Source organism: Bos taurus, chromosome 12, assembly GCF_002263795.3.
Source record: "Bos taurus isolate L1 Dominette 01449 registration number 42190680 breed Hereford chromosome 12, ARS-UCD2.0, whole genome shotgun sequence".
Taxonomy (NCBI): Eukaryota; Metazoa; Chordata; class Mammalia; order Artiodactyla; family Bovidae; genus Bos; species Bos taurus.
This window is the reverse complement of record NC_037339.1, coordinates 33,954,133-33,975,855: the sequence shown is the minus strand read 5'-3', so window position 1 is coordinate 33,975,855 and position 21,723 is coordinate 33,954,133. Positions and strand designations below refer to the sequence as shown.

The window sequence follows — 21,723 nt, the reverse complement described above, 5'->3', positions numbered from 1 at the left end:
GGACCCTTGGTTTCATCTGTCCAGCTTCCTGCCAATCACAGTTCCTCCTTATGACAAATTCCTACCTTTCCTCAAATAACAGAGATGAAGTCATTCTCTCCCCTTTAGAGCTGATTGCTTCATTTTCTGAATTTTTTAATAGGAATCCAAACACTATGCTAGTTACAGGTATCATCTATTTCTCTCTTTATGCTCAATTGCTCAGTCATGTCTGACTCTTTGCAATCCCATGGACTGTAGCCCACTAGGCTCCTCTGTCCATGGGATTCTCCAGGCAAGAACAACTGGAGTGGGTTGTCATTCCCTTCTCCAGGGGATCTTCCTGATCCATGGATCGAACCCATGTCTCCTGTGTCTCCTGCATTGCAGGCAGATTCTTTACCTGCTGAGCCACTGGGGAAGCCCAAGGATCCCACATGCCTCCCAGCATAAAATAAAACAAGACAAAATATCTCTGTCGGACCAGGTTTCTATCACTCCACTGATAGAAAGCAAGTAGCATAACTGTGTATTTTGGAAGGAAGATGTCTCGTGTGTGTGGATGCTCTGAACAAACAATGGCTTGTGTCCAGCCTTCTGTGTGACCCTACGCAGGCCCACGGAGGGCGAGTGGTCCCCTAGATGAGCACTGTAATCAAGACTAACCTGTGAGCTCCGAGTCCCTAAGGACCCCAAAGTGAGGAAGGGCTAATTCAAGGAAGACAAGCCCAGAGGGGGACCTTCCGAAGCCTGAGGATGGACAGAGAAGATGGAGGGCAGAGCTGCCTGCAGGTGGGAGCACCCTATGGACTCCCCCATCATCCTGTGACTCCCCCCAGTGACACTGGAATCTTTCAACCGTGGACAGCAGGGACCACTCCCCTGGTTGACTGATCCAGGGCACTGCATCTCCTACTGGTGACCACAGAGTCCTGGGCTACCTCCACGCTCTGCTGCCCCTTGGGGGTGATTTGGACAAAGGTTGTGAGGGTAGACAACTTGGCGGGGGCACACTGGCCCCCAGGACAGAGGCTCCCTGGCCATCTATCTCTGGAGAAGCCGCTGAGCTTCCCTTTAGGTGGACAGAACCAGAGGGTTTTCATGAAGCTTTGAGAAGGAATCCTGGGGGACCAAAAATAACAGAGAAAGACAAATAGCTTTTCTTTTCTATTTTAATATTTGTCACTGAAGAGCCCCCTTGTTTATAACCCTCAGGGCATGTGCTCAGCTCCCATGATAATGCCACTGTGGAGCCAAAATGTGAGCTCAGACGCATTGTCAACCACAGATGTGCGGCAGGGTCTGGGCGGGGGTGGGGGGGGTGCAAAAGGAGGGGCTGGTGTCAGCTGAGCACGAAGCAGTGGCACACTCTGTGCCGTGGACCCTGATCACTGCAACGGTCCAGCTGGGGGCTTTTCACGTGCGGTTGGAGAGCCCGCAACAGAGAAGATTCTGGGAGCCAAGAGGAGAACACAGCTGAATTTGGGTGATGAATTGAGTCTGGTTTCATAGAGAGACAGGGAGCTTCTCTGCAGCCAAAGCATTTGCTGAACAAGAATGCGTTCCTGCTGTTGGCCAGTGGACACGTCGCAGTGTCCTCTGGGAGATGACAGATGCCCAGACCATATTAATATGTAAGCTGATTAAAGATTTGTAGTAGCTCAGTTTAACCATGTCACTAGACTCACATCTTTTACTTCTACTTTAATTTTGAGGTTAAAATGAGAATCGTTGTGAAAACAAGCATGGAATGAATTTCCTGTCATCTTTCAGGAGGAATGTGACATCACTACCATCGCTTGCACGGCAGGGCTGTCTGACTCGGTGAAAGTCGAGAATCAGGCACTGCGTTAAGGCTTTGGAAGTGTGACTCTTCTAGTGACAGAAGCTTCCCATTTATTTTTATCCCGTTTGTTGTCTGTATTCACAGCTGAGCTGCAGATTTCAGAACAGGAATCAATTTGTCTGCAACTACGATGCCTTGCACAGTGCCCCAGAAGCACACAGTAGTCACTCAATAAATACTTGTTGAATGTACGAACATGAATGAACATAGTTCCCATGAGGCGGGGAACTACGAGGCATACTTTTAGGTCAGAGTTCCCATCTCCTGCCCTTAAAGTGGGCAACCTGGTATTCCAGATGCTTCCGTCACTAGGAGAGGCACGCATCAAAAGGCTTAACATAGGGCCTGACGCTAGGCTTTCACCGAGTCAGACAGCCCTGCCGTGCAAGCGATGGTACTGATGTCACATTCCTCCTGAAAGATGACAGGAAATTCATTCCAAATGGACATGGGTTTGAGCAAACTCTGGGAGATAGTAAGGAACAGGGAAGCCTGGAGTGCTGCAGTCCATGGGGTCACCAAGAGTCAGACACAACTGAGCGACCAAACAACAAAGGAAAGAAAGATAATTTTTTAAAAGCTCATACAAGGCTGACCGACTTAACTGACAAATAGAAGTGTCTCACATTTGCTTATGTATTCAGTTAACGGACTTCCCAGGTGGCGCTAGTGACAAAAAACCTGCCTGCAAATGCAGAAGACATAAGAGATGTGGGTTCCATCCCTCAGTTGGGAAGAGCCTCTGGAGGAGGGCATGGCAACTCACTCCAGTATTCTTGCCTGGAGAATCCCATGGACAGAGGAGCCTAGAGGGCTACAGTCCACTGGGTTGTAAAGAATTAGATATGGTGAGGAAAGAAAATAAATAAAATATTTGACTGTAAAATTATTAATTTCTGTTCAGTAAATATTACTATAATGTGAAATGAAAATTATAACCTTACCAAATAAAATGATAACATCCTTAAAGTTTAAAAAACAAATCAACTTAAAAACATGCTAAAATGTTAACATTATAACATTTATTTTCGATGTTCCAAATGTAATCTCCCCATTGTGGGGATGAAGTACTTCCATCCCCACAATATTCACTGGAACACAAGCCACCTTTCTCCAAACCACCACCGTCAGCAGGTCCTCCCGTCTCCATGGAGAGGGGAGCTGAGGGAACCAGCAGGATGCAGAGCCCATCGAGGTTGAGCTCTGCATCCTGAAGGAGTGCAGCCCTCCACACCCAGAGCCGGGCTGCCTGCTGGCTCCTCCACCCTCTCTGGACAGGCCTTTCACAAAGCTCTTCCCTCAGCTGTGGTGCTAGGAAGCTTCTGTCCTGTGAGAAACGGTCCTGGAGGCAGAGGCCAGAAAGGGACAGTCTTCACTGGCTGAGATGCCAGCAGACCAGTGCCCCTGGCACTGAGAATTCTGCCCCTGTCTCTCACTCAGGAGTCTATTCAGAAGGGAAAATCATCTTTAAAATGGATTCTTTTAAAGGAGAGAAACCATGTGTGACATGAACATCAAAGGACAAAAATTATGTGAGTACAGAAAGCAGAACTTCTTTGGCATCTGGGCTGTTTTGCTCCTCCAAAAAACAATGCATTAGAGAAACACAACCGAGGGATCGATGATGTCGACACAGATACAGTTAAGAGGAGATTTCTTACAGGAACTGGCTCCCATGGTTATGGGGGTTGAGAAGGCTCAGGGTTTCCCAAACCTACTGGCTGTCTTTGGAGACGGATAGGACATGTGTAAATTATTCTAAAGATGGAATGTAAAGGAGAGGATTTCCTTCCTGTACAGACCGTATTTCAGAGAAACCCAGCAGCTAATGGGGGAAAATGCTTAACAGAAGAACACAGCTAATTAATACGCAAGCAATTATATTCTTGGAAAATCATAATTTGGGGAAGAAACAGTAGAGCTTGGGAACAATCATCAGTGGCTGTTAAAATCCATGAGGAGTGATGTGAAGACCTGAGAGACCCATCCCACAAACAGGAGGCAAGGGGAGGTCCTGAGTGGGTCCTGATTTGAATAAATGAACCAAAACATTCATTTTTGAGTCAAGAGGAAAATTGAACATGAATTGCCTCCTAAATATTAGATGTTGTGGGAATATTACTAAGAGTGGTTGGGCTTGAAAACAGCATTGTGGTTATGCTTTTTTTAAAATGTCCATATGTATTAAAGACACACACTTAAGTACTATCAGTGTTGTGATGCTATGTCTGGGATTTGCTTTAAAATCCTCCAGAAGACATCGCACAGGGGAAGAGGCAAAACACAAAAGGCAGAATACTGCTGATTTTACATGGGGGTGGGGGAATGACTCTCTTCTGTCTACCTTTGTGTACATGTGAAACCCATTTCCACAATAAATTAAAACAAATTTTTGTGAACAAGGTAAAGCTTCTTTCCAGCCAGTTCAATTCCAGCCTGAGGACAGGAGGGTCTTCCATCTCATCTGGGGGTTGGGGACCGGCCCCTCCTCTGGCCAACATGGCAGAGGCTTACTCTCCCTGCCCCGCTCCCTACTTCCTCAGCTGGGGAGGAGGGCCACACTAAGGACCGTACAGCTGCCAAGCGTGGTCTGGGGTATGCACAGGAGAAAGCGGGGTGGGAAAGGGGTAAGGTGAGGGACAGGAGGGAAGGGGAGGAAAGAGAAAGGGCTCTTCCCTCTGTATTTGCAGGTAACATTTAGATTTTATGATACTTCTGTTTTCTGCTGCTGAACACTTGAGCTTATTTTAATTAGTCTAAATATCCCTGCACTGGGTGGGAGGTTAATTTAATTTTCACCACTGTAACAGACTAATCGGATTCTCCTCCTGGGGAGTTGGAACGTGAAATACAGAGACAGAGTTAGCAGAAAAGACTGGAAGCAAAGTGAGGAGCCGACGGTACCAGGCTCTCCTGCCCTGAGAGCTGCCACACGTTCAGACTGAGTCAGGTCTGCTCTGTCCTCCTGAGACCAGGGACCCAGACCTCACGTCTCCATCTCGTCCATATCTGTTAACAAGCCCTCCTCACACAAGGGAACCAGATGAGAACTTTTTAGCACTAGGAGAGCTCACTAAGATCACTGTTCATTACTTACTGTTTTTTAACCTTCTTCAGCTTCTCAGGTGGTGCACTGGTAAAAGAACCCACCTGTCAATGCAGGAGACAGAAGAGAAGGTGGTTCCATCTCTGGGTTGGGAAGATCCCCTGGAGGAGGGCATAGCAACCCACTCCAGTATTCTTGCCTGGAGAATCCCATGGGCAGAGGAGCCTGGGAGGCTACAGTCCATGGGGTCGCAAAGAGTCAAACAAGACTGAGTGACTGAGTGCAGTTCAGTGACTTCTCAGTTTTCATCCTGAATGAATAAGTGAAATATGTCCCAGCTCTCTGCTCATGAACCACACTGTTGCCCAAGATTTGGTCTGGATGGTGTGGCCTGTGTGGCCAAAAGTGGAATTCACTCCTTCATTCCATTAGGGAACCACTGACCAAAACTGCCCGCCTTGGCCACAGGATGACAAATCACTTGCCCGAGTTGTCCCACAACAGAGGGGCTCAATACAGAGTGCAGTGCTGCCCCGAAAACTAACCCAGAGAATTAACCTGGAGAAATCAGGGTTGGGGACAGGGGGCAGGGGAAGGAAGAGGGAGGAAATGATTTGTTCTGCTAACCTCTCAGAATCCTTTGTGCTGGAATCTGTCTTGGCTGAGAGATGCGTGAACCACCAGGAAGGACCCTGAGTCATGAGATACAGTCCAAGCAAGATGATTGTCCAGAGAAAATCGGGAAACCAAATTCATCACCTTAAAACCAAACTCATCACCATAAAACCAAACCCATCACCATAAACCAAACCCATCATCACAAAACCAAACCCATCACCATAAAACCAAACCCATTACTTAAAACCAAGCCCATCACCATAAACCAAACCCATCACCATAAAACCAAATCCATCACCATAAAACCCAAGACTGCAAGCCACATGGCAGAGCAGTCCTCCTGGGTTCCCTAACCCCAGGGCTCCCCAGACTCCAGGATCTAATGCCTGGTGATCTGAAGTGGAGCTGATGTAATAATAATAGAAATAAAGTGCACAATACATGTAATGCTCTTGAATCATCCCAAAACAATTAAACCATCCCCTGAAGCCCAGTCCGTGGAATACTGTCTTCTCCGAAATCGGTCCCTGATGCCAAAAGGCTGGGGAATGCTGCTCACCCTACTGCTCTCTGTCTGGGCACATCTTCCCAATCTGCCCTGGGGGTCAGGTTAGGGGGTGTCTCAGGTGAGCAAAGTGGCATCAAGGTGTTACTGGTCTATCTGGAATATCTGACACTTTAGGAAAGAGCATGAAAAGACCGAAACCAAATACAAGTGAACTACTGGAGAAGAAACATTCAAAAGATCCTCACTGGCTCCAGGGAAGAGGAAGAAAGGAGAAAGGGGAACGAGGAGTCTGTGTCCCGGTGGGGGCAGGCAAGGACGTGGGGGTTATCCGAGCGTGCACCTCGAGCCCCAGACAGCCGGTTCTCTCCAGACAGCCAGCCAGTCCTCTCCAGACAGGCAGCCGGTCCAGGGCACAGCCTGAACTGGTCCCGCCAGCATCCCCAGTGCAGGAACGCCCCTCAGCCCCTGAGGCTCTTAGGGTTGGAAGGAGGGAGCCCACTCTGTGTGCCCTCGGATGGGGGTGGGGTGTCCAAGGCCCAGGCAGCTGGAATGAGGCTGCATTCTGGACAAGGGTGGCCATGTGTTTGGCCGTTCAATCTGAAAGATCATGAAGGTATTTTATAAGAGCCAAGTGCTGGTCATGGAGTGTCCGCAGAGCTACGTGGGGGGGTGAGGACACATGTGTGTGCCAGCTCCCAGATGTGCTCCAAGGGAAGGGTGAGTGGCTTCCTAGATCGAGGGCCTGGGCCACGGTTTCCTGGTTACATTTTAAATCATTAAGGAGAAGGATCTTCTGAGGATAATTGGCTCCATGACTCAAGGCCAAAATGGAAGCCTGAGCACCAGGCTCGGTGGCTTCCCTGACGTGACTCCTCAGGATGTGGCATCACTCAGAGGCCCACTGGTTCTGGACCCGCTCATATCCTTCAGACCAGGCCCTGGGCATGGGCTCTGAGCACGCTTTTAGATAAGAATCACCAGAACGATTTTTCTTACTTTTAGCAACTGTTGGCCCTCACACTCAAAGAGTCTCCTGGTTCCAGGTAGACAGGGCAACAGAGACAGTGGTTCCCACTATCCTTTGGGGAACCCCTCATGTGCCGGGCACCCCAAGAACTGAAGGAGGGAAGCTCTGCTGACCCTGGACAGTGAACCCTGCCCCCAGACCTAGCTTCCTCCGTCACAAACTGGGGACCAGGGCCCCTGAAAGGATGGGTAACTGAGGCTTGTCACATGTTCAGCCCAGGAAAAGCCTTGAAAGCTAACATCGAATAGGGCAGGGGGCGGGGCATGTGGGCCCTGGAGTGTGTTTACTGATTTACACGCATCCTCTTTACATGCATCCTCGGTGGACAAAGGAGGAAACAGGATTGGCGGCTGAGGGTCACACCTAGCAGGATGTCGGCCTGGTGGCGTCAGATTGTCCAAGTGTCGTCAGGGTGCTCTCAGCCTGTCCACCTGGCCTGTCCCCTGACACTGCAGTGATCTGAAAGAGGAGAAAACAGCCCCCTTTAGAGAGCGGCTGGGAAACGCCAGAAGCAGCTGCCCCTGGCCAGCCTCACCCACTCTTGGGAAATGGGCACCACACAGTGGGGCACAGCTCTAAGCTGGGAGCCCGGTCCCTCTGAGTATCTGATCCTTACATCAGGTGACAGCAGGACTTCTTGCACACATCATCTACGGGTGATGATCCAAACAAAGATTATGATGATCCAAAGACGGAAGAAGATGCTGAGCAGTACGGTTCCTGGTGAAGTTACACGGACGGTCTTGGGGGTTTATTCTGGTTTTTGCTCAGAGATAACTCTGAGCCATGGTTCCCACAGAGCAACCCCAAGGCCTCAGTCCAAATCCCCAGCATCTCCCCGACCCTGCTTCCTCATCTGTGAGGTGGGCAAGAGCCTGTAAGCCTCAGCAGGCTCTGCTGTGAGCCCCAGCATTTACCCAAATACCACATGTATGCCAGGATTTTCCCTTTTTCTCCCTTTTGAGGCCCTGAAAATTGCATCTCTGTGTGCCCCAGAGCAAGGGGAGGATTGTTGCTGTTATTCAGCTGCTCCGTCATGTCTGACTCTTTGCAACCTCATGGACTACAGCACACCAGGCTTCCCTGTTCTTCACCATCTCGTGGAGTTCGCTCAAACTCATGTCCATTGAGTCGGTGACGCCATCCAACCATCTCATCCTCTGTCATCCCCTTCTCCTCCCGCCTTCAATCTTTCCTAGCATCAGGGTCTTTTCAAATGAGTCAGCTCTTCATACCAGGTGGCCAAGGTACTGGAGTTTCAGCTTCAGCATCAGTCCTTCCAAACAATATTCAGGGTTGATTTCCTTTAGGATTGACTGGTTTGATCTCCTTGCAGTCCAAGGGACTCTCAAGAGTCTCCTCCAGCACCACAGTTCAAAAGCATCAGTTCTTCGGTGCTCAGCTTTCTTTATGGTCCAACTGTCACATCTGTACATCTCTGTGTGCCCCAGAGCACAGGGAGGACTGGATCTCTACAAAGGTCGTGTGTCTGTTCAAATTCCATCGAGGACCCTTTTGCACACATCACTGGTGCTGATGAAACAGGGCAGGGTTCGGGGTTTCCTTCCTGGGCTGTTCTCAGCAGAACGGCCCAGGAAGGGCATTGGCCTCCCCATTACGCGTGCATGTCCTGTGCGGCTGCACACGTGCCTCTGATCTCCCAAGAGCTGCTCCAGAGAGGAAATATCTGACTGATCAAATGCTCCTGGGACAGTGATTCCACACGCTTTGATATAAAATAACATTTATGAAATACCCCAGGCTTTGGGTTGGAAGTGAAACATGAGGGTCATGAATGTTTCATCTCCTTCATTAGGCACAGCGTCCCCGTGTCCCATGAAGCAGGTCTGCAGCTCCATCCATCACATTATTCTGTGCTGATCTGGAGAGCAGCCATGAGACCCTTCTGTGAGAGTGATGATTAAGGATGGAGTTTATAACCAGGAAATACAGAAGCCCGTCTATCCTCTGATACAGAAGTGCTGGGGGCATGAAATAGGATGGTTTGGGGTTCGGCCCCCTGAAGCTGCGGTCTGGATGAACCTGTCTTGGGCACACAGGGCCTGGGCAGGGGACCCCAAATACCCCCCTTCCTCTTCAGGTCTCCATCCCTTAGCTGCTTCCCCCAGGAGCCCCACTCTGCAGGATGGACTCTCCCTGAGCTCAGTAAATCCAGTCTGATGGGATCACTGAAGCATTACCCTCGGGTCTCTGCTCAGTCTCTTCGGCAGAAGGCTGAGTCCTCAGAGACTGTGCTTTCTTCCCGCCGTCCTTCCAGGTGGTGACGAATGACAGCACTGGTGCTGGGCAGCCTCCCCGGGGGTTCCAGAGACCCTCAGAGAGGCTGATGAGCCACCCCCAGAACAGCTGAGGACTTACAGGGCCTGTCTGGATGGATGGAGAGGCATTGTGCCCATACCCTCTAAGGGGTCCTCACTCCAGCCCCTTGTTCCATGTAGGCTTCGACCTGCCTGTGGGCTGTCCCCAGGGTAGGAGTGCACAGCTAGGTCCTGACCTCATGCCACAGTGGAAGGGGTCATATGGGGGACCAGCGGCTGGGGACCAGGCTTCACAGAAAAGGTGTCTGGCAGACGAAGCAGCAGACAAAGATCTAAGCCACCACTGGCGACATCTCCTGGTTTATCATGTGAGGTGGTGCCGACCAGGGACAAGTCAAGGGTGCTGGGGTCATTTTCACTCTCTGAGAGGTGAGTGATCTGCTTGCCATCAAAAGGATGCTGTAAAATGAAGATCCTGGATGGGACCTCTTTCGTGAAGCCCTTCTGGATTCCCGTCAGCAGGCAGCATGAGAGGAAGGAAGCCTGAGAAACTATTGCCAGAGGAGGTTACAGGGACACGACCCCTAAATGGAACCTAGGATAGGGTCCTGGAACAGAGAAGAACATTGAGGGAGAAAATGATGAAATCTGAGAACGGAATGCAGCTTAGTGGTAACATGCGAATATTGGTTCCTGGGGCAAACCCCGCTGCAGTGAGATGCCAGCAATGGGGGAAATGGGGAAAAGTGTCTGGGATTCTCTCCGCATCTCTGCTGTAAAACTAAGGTTATCCTAAAGTCAGGCATTTCCTAAAAAATTAGACGAAACTCAACAAAAACCAGTATTAAGCCATCTGCATAAGTAAGACTGAGGAGGAAATTCTCCAATGGGCCAGCGGTTAGGACTCCCTGCTTCCACTGCAGGGGGCACAGGTTCAATCCCTGCTTGGTGAACTAAGATCCCACAAACCACGTGGCATGGTCAAAGACAAACAACAACAAAATTGCCAAAACAAACAAACAACAAAAACGAAGGAATAGACAGACCAAAAAAAAAAAAATCTAAGGTGAACACCACCTGCTGCTGCTGCTGAGTCGCTTCAGTCGTGTCTGACTGTGCGACCCCGTAGACGGCAGCCCACCAGGCTCCCCGTCCCTGGGATTCTCCGGGCAAGAACACTGGAGTGGGTTGCCATTGCCTTCTCCAATGCATGAAAGGGAAACGTGAAAGTGAAGTCACTCAGTCATGTCTGACTCTTAGCGACCCCAAGGACTGCAGCCCACCAGGCTCCTCTGTCCATGGGATTTTCCAGTCAAGAGTACTGGAGTGGGGTGCCATTGCCTTCTCTGGAACAACATCTGGACCCTGTTATTTCCAAGACCAGTTAAGACAACACAGATGGAGTCAAATGCAGATAACAACTTCGCCAAATGCCAATTAGCTCAGATTTGGGACTCAGGATGCTCAAATGATTGGTGACTGTACATGGAGTAATTAATTATAAAAGATTAACTAGACTATGATTCAATTTAAAGTTTGAGTTTCCAATCATGCTGCCTTTTGTCCTGGGGAATCCCAGTTGAATGTGTCTCTGAACTGTGAATTGCACTGGCAGTGACAGCCCAAGAGTCTGAATGCAATGTCCTCCTCCAGGAAGGGGTGACCAGTTGGCCCCGCTCCTCTCTGCTACCTGACAGCAGCACCAACAGCAGCAGCTAATCCTAGGTTGCAGGAGCTGAACCAGGGTTTACATTTCAGAGGGCTTCCCTGGTGGCTTAGCTGGTAAAGAATCTGCCTACAATGCAGGAGACCTGGGTTCGATCCCTGGGTCAGGAAGATCCCCTGGAGGAGGAAATGGCACAACACTCCAGTATTCTTGCCTGGAGAATCCCATGGACAGAGGAGTCTGGCGGGCCACAGTCCATGGAGCCACAAAGGGTCAGACATGACTGAGCAACTAACACTTTCACTTTTTAAAAAAAACATTTTAGAGCCTTAACTCTAAAAGTGCTGGTGCAGATGATGTGAGTGATGCTGAGGGGGAGGGATCTGCACTTTCCCAGGGCCGTTTCTCCGTGGAGATGGTCCTCGCATGCTCTCTGGGCCTTGGCAACAGGGTTGTGGACTTCCAGTCCTGCTTCATCTGACTGGCAGCTCAGTGGGAAACCCAGCTCAGCACAATGAAAGCCCTGGTCCTCCAGGCTGAGGCAGGAACACCCGCAGCTCTGTTCCCAGGCCTCCCACAGAAGGGGGCGGGGCGAGGCCGGGGTGCTGTGAAAGTGCCCTCCTTCCGGTGCCCCGCAATTCAATTTCCCATCACCCTCCCCTCTTCCCTCCCCTCCTTAAGCAAGCAAGCACTGGAACGCTAGAAGTGGTATTGCGGTTTTGACAGTGGGTTTGATTTTGTCTTCCTAAGAAAGGATTCATAATGCAGACAAAGGCTCCTTTTATCCCATTCTGGCTCGTGGCACACAAGAGGACTGATGGCAGGAAAGAGGTTACATCCCCAGTCCCCAGTGAGGGGCTGGGATTTTAGTCCCCAGTGAGGGGCTGAGATTTTATTCCCAGTGGGCCAGTGGGGGCCGTTGGAAGGTGCAGTCATTCAAGAACACTGTGTGCTCAGGAGCACAAGAGGCTTGCTTGGAATGAGGGGAAAGTTTATGGGCTCTGTCTTCTCCCTCATGAATTTTCATGACACGGGAGGAAATTGGGGTCAAAAGAAAGTGACTCTTACCTTTAAGATCAGTTTCAAGCAGAGTGACTTCCCCAACCTGCCAACTGCCCTGTTGGCTGGAGTTGTGAGGTACACATCCCAGAATGAGGAAGAGGGAAAATCACATGGGTGGGAAAATTGTTGTTCAATTGCTAAGTTGTGTTCAACTCTTTGCAACCCCATGGACACAAAGCATACCAGGCTTCCCTGTCCTTAACTACCTCCCAGAGTTTGCTCAAACTCATGTCCATTGAGTCGATGATGCTATCTAACCATCTTATCCTCTGCCACCCCTTTCTCCTTTTGCTTTCAATCTCTCCCAGCTTCGAGGTCTTTTCAATGAGTCTGCTCTTTGCATCAGGTGGCCAAAGTATTGGAGCTTCAGCATCAGTCCTTCCAATGAATATTCAGGGTTGATTTCCTTTAGGATTGACTGGTTTGATCTCCTTGCTGTCCAAGGGACTCTCAAGAGTCTTCTTTAGCACCACCATTTGAAAGCATCAGTTCTTCAGCACTCAGCCTTCTTTATGGTGCAACTCTCATATCTGTACATGACTACTGGAAAAATCATAGCTTTGATCTGTAACATTTTCTTAATGAAGAAGGCTCTGGCCCCACGTCTGAATTATGACAAACAATTTGTTTCGGACAAGATAAAAATGCAGCAGTGGCTGGTGGAGAAGCAAGCTCTCAATTGTTAGTAATCTTGCATGCAGCCACTTTACTGATTCTTCATCAGGAAATGCTTCTTTAATTGATTATCTGGGGTTTTCATAGGTAGTCAACAATACTGTCTGTGATTTTCTGCTCCTTTTAAGTAATCATATATCTTATTTCCACTTGATCTAAGTGCATTGCCTAGAGATTCCAGGAAATGGTGAGCAATGATAGCCGTATCAGACATCCTTGATTCAACCCCAGTATTGATGGAAATACTTCTAAGGTTTCAAATTGAAGTCAGCTGCTGTTTAATGAAGCTACATATTCTGTACAAATGTGCACTTTCAAATCTCTAGTGTTTTAAGGCTTTTTCTTATCTCAGTAGGGCAAGAGCCTTGAACTTCACAAGTCTCTTCAGCCTCTAATGAGATGAACTTTTCCTTTTTGAGTTATTCATTTGATTTATTAATATATTAATATTAGTGTAGTTATTCTTGTATTCTTATAGTCAATTTTACATGATCATAATAAATGATTCCTTAAATGTGCTGTTCCATTTAATTTGCTAGTATTGTATGTAGGATTTTCACCTGTGTTTGAAGCTGAGGTTGGTCTACAGTTTCCTATTCTGGAATTTGGGGAAAATAAATCTTTAACAAAAATTTTGATAATTTTTAATTATTGATCTATTCAAGTTTCCCATTTCATCCAGTTAAATTTTTTTCCATTTATTGTATTTTATAATCTTTTCAAACTCCTCTATACTTATTTGTTCCTCCCTTCAACAACTATTGTGTTTTTAGAGTTTAGAGATCCAATTCATAAGGAGTCTGGCAGGGAGATGTCACATTTAGGTATAAAATCACTGTGCCTAGTGTTGGTTTAGGTGCTGGTGATACAGCTGTGAAAATGCCAATAGAGCTTCCATCCCAGTGGGGGAACCACAGACAAAGTAAACAAACTGACTATAGACAGGGGCATGAAGATGACAAAGCGGGGATGCATAACGGGGACAGAAGAGTGGCTGCCTGGTACCCAGTGCTCAGAGGAGCTCGGGTTTCATGGGAGGCAGGCCTGCGAAGGCCTAGGGCCAGCACTGCCAAGGCTCCAAAGCCAGAAAAAGCATGGCAAGTTAAAGAACAAAAAGAGGGCAGGAGGGAAAGTCAGGCAGGTGATGAGAAAGGAGGCCAGAGACAGGCACAGGTGAAGTCCCTCTTGGGCATCACTGGAAGACTGGATGGCTGCTAAGGGCAATGGGAGGATGCCAGGGGAGTCTCTGCATGGCTGGACAGAAATCTCATGCACACCTCGAGACAGGCAGTATGGCTGCTGTAGGGGCGTCGGGGCAGAGAACCAGAGTGGCCACGGGGAGACTCACTTGGGATTGAGTGGGTGTCCAGGCAGGAGATGAGGGTGTGACCACATCCCTCCTCTCATTTTGTTTTAGTTCTTCTCCTACCAAGTAGTTATTCTGGAAGTTTGCCTGCTTGATCGCTTTCATCTAGGAAACAGCTCTTGGCTTTTCTGATGCACTCCCTCTTCTGATGTTCTCTTGTCAATAATTCATCAGTGGTGTTTTGGGCTCTGTGAATGCTTTCTATTTATTTCTTTTGACATTCTGTTCCTTTTGCTCTTATCTGAGTCTTAGCTCATATGTGTGTTGCTTTCTTTAAAAACAAAAGCATTTAGAGACTTCAGTGTATCCCATTAGCTGATAGGTAGCAAAACCTTAGTTCAGCAGACATGCCAGTTGGGATGTTAACATGGAGGGCCCAAATTTCACTATATCAAGCTCTAACGTGGACAACTGTGGTTCTTTCTGAAAGCCCCCAGGCTTGGGAAATTTCCACCCTACTGAAACAGAGCAGGACCCTGTGGTCCTTGCCCGCACATCCTCTGCCTGTCTTTCGTTTGTGAAAAAACTTCAGCCAAAGAATAAGTTTAATCAGAGAAGTGAGGAAATGCAGAAACAAGGGAAAACAGTCCAATAAGACTAAGTGATAATAGTTTAGTCAGTGGTGGTGGTCAGTTCAGTTCAGTCACTCAGTTGTGTCCAACTCTCTGCAACCCCATGGACGGCAGCACACCAGGCTTTCCTGTCCATCACCAACTCCCAGAGCTAGCTCAAACTCATGTCCACAGTTGGCTGTGGTGGTGGTTGTGGTGGTGGTGGTGGTGGTTTATTTGCTAAGTCATGACCGACTCTTGTGACTCCATAGACTGTAGCCTGCCAGAATTCTCTGCTCAAGGATCTTTAGTTCCCCCTCAAGGGCTATCGAAGAAGGCAATGGCAACCCACTCCAGTACTCTTGCCTGGAAAATCCCATGGATAGAGCAGCCTGGTAGGCTGCAGTCCACGGGGTCGCTAAGGGTCGGACACGACTGAGCGACTTCACTTTCACTTTTCACTTTCACACACTGGAGAAGGAAATGGCAACCCACTCCAGTACTCTTGCCTGGAGAATCCCAGGGATGGGGGAGCCTGGTGGGCTACCATCTATGGGGTCGCACAGAGTCGGACACGACTGAAGTGACTTAGCAGCAGTAGCAGCAAGGGCTATAGATAATCTGAGCCATGTCCTGTGAGCTGTCTTATAGAGACTGAAATCCCCACCAGGTGGAAGAAGTTAGCTACATGATGACCACACCGTAAGTCACGACGTAAGCTGCTACAATTCTGAGAACTAGCTCCAAGGAAAACAACAACCTGGAACTGAAGATTATATTTAAAACAATCAAGATGACACTGGTCAGACCACCCATGATCAATTTCAAGATGACTGTCAGAGCTGCCTGTGGAGTCTTCCCCGCCCACTTCCTGGGTTGCCAGCATCCAAAATAAAGCAAACTTTCCTTTCCACCAAACTGGCCTCTCTCTTGGCTTTTGAGCAGCGAGCAGTGGATCCCACTTTCGGTTACACTATGGAACACCAACAGTCTACCCCAAATTAAATGGAAATCCCAGATAGATGCTCACCTCTTTAGTGCCAGGAAATGCATGTTAGACTCTAAACCAGAAGCCAGGGACAGAAGAGCCAGGGCTGCACACACCTGCTGGGACAAGGCAGCAAGGCCACCCCCACACATGGGGCCACAGAGCCGAGGGGAGCCATGCAGGAAAAGTTCCATGCAGGAAGGATGACCGATCACATCCAAGGCCCCAAGAAGACAGATGGGGGGCAAAGAGAACTGGCCGTTGGAGGTGGCAATGGGGAGGCTGTGAGAGGGGAAGCGCTTTGGGATGGCGTGTGTTCTCACAGAACACACAGAAGCCAGGCCATCACCTGGAGGAAGGAGGCTGCAGGGAAGGTTGGAGATTTATAGGAAGGAGGCCCTAAAAGTTCTCAAAATTTTTTTAGCAATCAACACAGCGTGTGTGTGTGTGCTTGTTTCAGAGAATGCAGGAATACAAGTGAGATAAATTGCGCCCTAGTCTAAAGCCACTACCAGGAGAGAGAATCCTGGGTTGCCAGCAAGGTCCCTGGATCCCCAGGTCTTTGGAGGCAAATTCAGTACCCCCTCCAGTCCTGAGCAAAGCAGAACCACCCCCAAGCTATGGCCTCATCTCCCACCAGGAAAAAACACTTCACATGCTTGGAAATTGAATTTCATTGATGTGAAATACCCAATATAACTTTCCTCTCCGATGTAACTGTAAAACTAGTGGAGACTACTTCACAAACTCGCTTCTGCTTTTACTGAACATGACATGACTCCTCCCTCCTACTGAGCACACGTTTTTAGTGATCTCCATCCACAGCCCCTGCTTTCCGCTGTGGGTCATGGCTCCTCTTTGAATGTACCCCCACCCTACAGGCAGGCTGGAGAGAAGTCAAGGACATAAATATTTGAGGTGGCTAAAAGCAGGTTTTCCCTGTCAAAATACTGTACTCCACCACCCAGAGTGAATCCAGACGTTAAAAGCCTTCTCTTGGAACCCGCACGCCTCCAGACGACACTTGTAACCTTGTCACTGGCTTTCTGGGGACTGCTCTCTGGTGACCGACTCTCCATTACAGGAGTAAGCTTCTCTCGCACACACAATGTCAAGTCCCCAGAGCATGCTGATTTTAGACAGAATCTACAGAGTGAATGCCAGATGCTAGAATCCTATTCTCATCTACAAAATAATCAGGTATTTGACTACCTGACGCTCATTCGTTTTTTTGACCATGTTAACCGTGAGTTGTGAACCTGAGAGGTTGACTGTTGGAAATAATGTTTGGTGTGGGTCCTTCGTCATTGCCACTGAGCTACTGCACAGGCTTCCTTGTTGGGACCTGCCATCCCAACCTGGGTCTCCCCTCCCTTCCCCCTGAAAGAGGCGTGATGGGCAGCTGGTGTAGAAAGTGGCTTTGGGAGGTACTCATAAGAGTGGGGGGAAGGGATTTCCCTGGTGACTCAGCGGTAAGGAATCCGCCCGCCAAGGCAGGAGACGCAAGAAACCTGGTTTCAATCGCTGGGTCATGACGATCCCCTGGAGGAGGGCACGGCAACCCACTCCAGTATTCTTGCCTGCAGAATCCCATGGACAGAGGAATGTGGCGGGCTGCAGTCCATGGGGTTGCAAAGAGCCGGACACGACTGAAGCGTCTTAGCACGCACACATGCGCTAGAGTGGGGGAGCCTGGAAGGAGGCAGGCAGAGCAAAGCCAGCACAAGGGTGAGTTCCTGGGGCCCCCTGGGCCTCTCCTACTCCTCAGGCCCAGGCAGGTCGCCTCTCTGGACTGTCCACCCATGAGGGGGCCAGGAGAGGCACTGACCCACTGGCTCCCATCCTTCACTGTGAGGGTGTGAAATCCTATGCTTCCCAGGTGGGAGAGGGGTGTGTGTGGAGGCACCAGGAGTGTCTGACACCTGCCCAATCACACCCTTCCTTCCCAACATCTTCCTAAAATATACACTGATTACACACCTCCTCGTGTAAAATTCCCTGATCCACAGCACCCACCACCAGAGCAGAGGATAAGGGCTGTCTGCTCCAGCCACCACTGCCCTCCCCACATCTCCCCACCGCCCCTGGCTCCGTGTCAGAGCACCTGTGTCGCTTGCACTCATCACCCTTGTCCAGCCCTTGTGTTGGTTCATCCGCCCACCTCTTCTCCACCACCTGGTGGACTCCACTCATCTGAAACTCAACTTCACCACTTCTGTAGAGCCTTCCTGACTGCCACACAGGCCCCCAGTTAGACCCACAAAGAACCAGCTAAGGCTCCCGCCTTCTTTCTTCCTGTAACAAATAGGAGGAATAATGTACACAACTCTAATTCCACCTGTCAACTGTCTTGATTACATGCCCGTCTCTCTCCTACCATCTACCCTTGAGTGCACGAACTCCTATGTCTTATTTTTGTTTTAGTGCCTTGAATAGTGTTAGACTTGTAGGTCATGCACAAAGTATTTCTTGAATGACAGCATGGATTTGTCATGTAAGGAATCAGCCATTTGGCTAAGTATTTGATGCAAATATCACTCAAGTGCAAGCAGGGAGGAATCAGAAACCTGCCCAAATAAAATACACCTGGAAGGCACACCATCAGGAGGTGACCCGGCAGATATAAAGAGCTGAAAATTCATCCCTCTACTGTTTGTCTTCACTGAAGACTGCAGCTTTCCGCTTTTCTTATTCTACCCTTTAAAATATAGTCCTGTGAGAGCAACTGATATAAACTGTATTAGTTCAACATCCCCAAGAACTTGCAAATTCTTTGGAAGAGGCACTGGGGGGTAGGGTAAGTAGACATGATTACCATGCAGAATAGAAAACTGGATTAAAGCACTCCAGGTGACAACCAAGGAAAACAGCACCAAACACAGGGTCTTCATACAGAGGACAGTGCTTTGCAGCAGCTGCAAAGGAGGGGCATTAAACATTTATTAATGTTGCCCATTTTCAGAAGCCATTTGGCAAAGAGCCACCTGGCCTGCCTCCTGGAGCAGTGGCCCTGGCCCTGAGGCTGCCAGGTGGCTGCCAGGAGGCTGCCCTTGGAGCACACTTCCAAGGCCAAGTGGAAGCTGCCACACGGCATAAGGGCTTGGAGCTGAGCTGAAACGTCCCTGCTAAGATCCTATATTCTCATTAGCTGGTATTAATATTCAAATTTTAAAATCCTAACTCACTGCCAAGCTCTGTAAGATACTAAAATATTTAGATTAAATACTCTGCTAGAATTATGAAGAAGGGAAGAGAAAGCATATTAAGAAACAGTCATCCTAGCAAATGGGGAAAATGACAGCCTAGTTGAAAATTAGAAGTATCGTTCTTGGTATGCATCAATATTTTAACATGATTCTGTTTAATTCCTTTTAATGCCATCTGAAACTAGAAAGAAATGACCCTAAAAAGGCTGGGGCTATATCTCTATATCCACCCACCCAATCAATAAAGCTCTCCTGTCCAACTGCTGGGAGCCTGGCCATGTGCCCTGAGCTGCGGATAAAAAGAGGAAGACGCCCAGTCATTTGAGAGGCTCGCGGTCCAGGACCAAGGGCCCTAGGAGCTGCTCTTCCCGTTCTGTTCCGTCCCCACAGGCTGTGTGTGCTTGGGTTTTAAAAGCAATGATCTTTAATATACTTCCATCCTTCTAATGGGGAAGTTATATACACAAGAATTTTGTTTCCTTCCTAGTCATAAGTGCAATCTGCCTCCGTAGTCTCTACTTATGCATCTCCCTTCAATCGTAAAACCACTGAAGTTTGATTTCTGCCTGTACTTTAAGGAGGCTTATGTTAGTTACGTTAAGTGGTTTTTTTTTTTTTCAGGGAATGGGACACAAGGGGGATGGAAGGGCCGCGCAGAACAAGACCGAGGTGTACGTGAGCAGCTGGTGACGAGCACTGTGCCTGACTCACCTCCCACAGACCTCACGCGAACAGGAGTGGAAGGAAGGCAGGCCAGACTCCCTCAAGTTCTCTCTCCATCTACCCACTGCTCAGAAGCCCTCCCTCTCTCCGGCTCCCACGAGCCTAAGACCCTGCACAAACCCCCTGCCTCATCTGCTATGGCTCTGCCCCAGCCCTCCTTTCCCCTCAGATGCCAAGACTGCGCGTCAGTTTCTGCCCGATGTCTGATAATTTCTAAAGACAGCATCATTGCACAAACTGAAGGCTCCAGGATTTACACCTATCTGCAGGAACTGTCTTGTGTACAAGCTTGCAGTTGGGTAATTATTTAACAACAGAGGGCAGGAAAACGATCAATTTAATCTGTGAACCTTTGGGAAAGTAAACAGAGGAACAGATCTTGGGCCAAGACCCCACTGGTTATGGTTTTGCTGCCCCAGACAGCAGGCACGTGTGACTATCAAGCATGTATGATGTGGCAAGCCCAGTGCAATGATATCTTCACCACACCTAAGATGCATATATATATATATATATATATATATATACATACACAAATACACACATTTTGAACTGTTTGGGTAAAAATAAAATACAAAATTTGGGTAAAAATTAAATAATAAATCACTGTTTTGTGATCATACAATGAAATAACTGATTCAGGCAAATATCAATGGGTAAATTGTTAGAGAACAGGATATCCATACCCTGCAGAGCATCTGCTAAATCCAGAGGGGGAAAATGCACCTTTATGTTGGAGAGATCAACCAAGTGACCAAATTCAGCATCAGCACGGCTGACAGTCTGATGCTATACCCTCCAGAGGGATTCAATATGCAGTGCACAGCATCCTTCCTAAATTGCTTAATCTGAATCTCACCTTGTGCCTACTTTACAGGAGGTACAGCCAACGGAGGAGCAAGCTGAACTACACCCAGGGGAAGAGTTGGACAAGTGCAGAGGGCAGAGTGGTACTTCACACCTGCTCTGGTTCAAAGCATCAATGCCAAGGGGCAAAGGTCAGGTAATGTCTGAGGCTGAGACAAAAGGGCTCCAGCGAAATGCACCACCTGAACCGTTACTGGACATGAGTACAAGCATCCTAAGTAAAAGGCCATCTAGGGATGACGAGGAAGTAGTCTTCAGATGGAGCCAGAATCGCTCCCTTCTTCGGTGTGTCAGTGGTTTCACCATTCCGGAAGGACCAGGTCATCTACAGTAACAAACAGCCCAAACTCTCAGTGGCTCAGAACAAAGGGCTCTCACTCTCACCCATGCAGCCACACACATGGAAGTTTCAGATGTTCCCCAATCTACTACTCTTTGTACAAGAGCGATTCAGTTTTTCTTTCAGTAATGAGAGACACTGCTTGAGGATCAGGGTAGGTGATTTAGGGCAGTGCTCCTCCGAGTGGGATTCTCCTACCATTTCGCATCAGAATCTCCAAAACATTTTAAAATACAAATGCTTTATTGATATATAAATGTTTTTAACTCCACAGTCCCAACCCACACTTGCTGAATCAGGAGCTCAAAGCCAAGACTTTAAGAGTCAACAAACTAGATTCTGAAAGTGGCTTTTAGTTACACACTCCACTATAAAATTCCCATTTTATGGAAGTTGTAGTGCAGAAGGATATTCTACTTGCTCAGTGATGAGTAGCATTAACATTATAAAAATGGCAGAAATTCATGGTTTGTTTTTTTGTAAGATGTTCAGCGAAAAGTATATACCTTTTTTGAGATAACCAGTCATTCTAAATTACAGGCTTTTTTCTAGTATAGGTTCTTAAAGCTTATAGTTATCTTTTGGCTTTGTTTTTAATTTTTATTGGAGTACAGTTGATTTACAATGTTGTGTTAGTTTCTGCTGTACAGCAAAGTGATTCAGTTACACATATACATATATCCACTCATTTTTAGATTTTTTTCCCCATACATGCACATGTGTGCTAAATTGCTTCAGTCATGTCCAACTCTTTGTGGCCCTGTGGACTCTAGTCCGCAAGACTCCTCTGTCCATGGGTTCTTCAGACAAGAATACTGGAGTGGGTTACCTTGCCATCCTCCAAGGGATCTTCCTGACCCAGGGATCAAACATTATCTCTCATGTCTCCTACCTTGGCAGGCGGGTTCTTTACCACTAGCGCCACCTGGGAAGCCCCTTCCCTATAGGTAAAGGGACATGTTTTTAAAAATAGATT

At 48.3% G+C, this 21,723-nt stretch overlaps 1 protein-coding gene across 1 annotated transcript in view; it reads right to left on the bottom strand.

Annotated features, from left to right (window-relative positions):
* Positions 1-7,321: 7,321 nt before the first annotated feature.
* Positions 7,322-21,723, bottom strand: part of MTMR6 (myotubularin related protein 6) — a 36,457-nt gene continuing 22,055 nt past the window's right edge. The window contains exon 15 of the mRNA XM_059892104.1: positions 7,322-7,483. Coding sequence (XP_059748087.1) covers positions 7,388-7,483 — 96 coding nt within the window. The 3' untranslated portion in view covers positions 7,322-7,387. The remainder of the gene's footprint in view (positions 7,484-21,723) is intronic.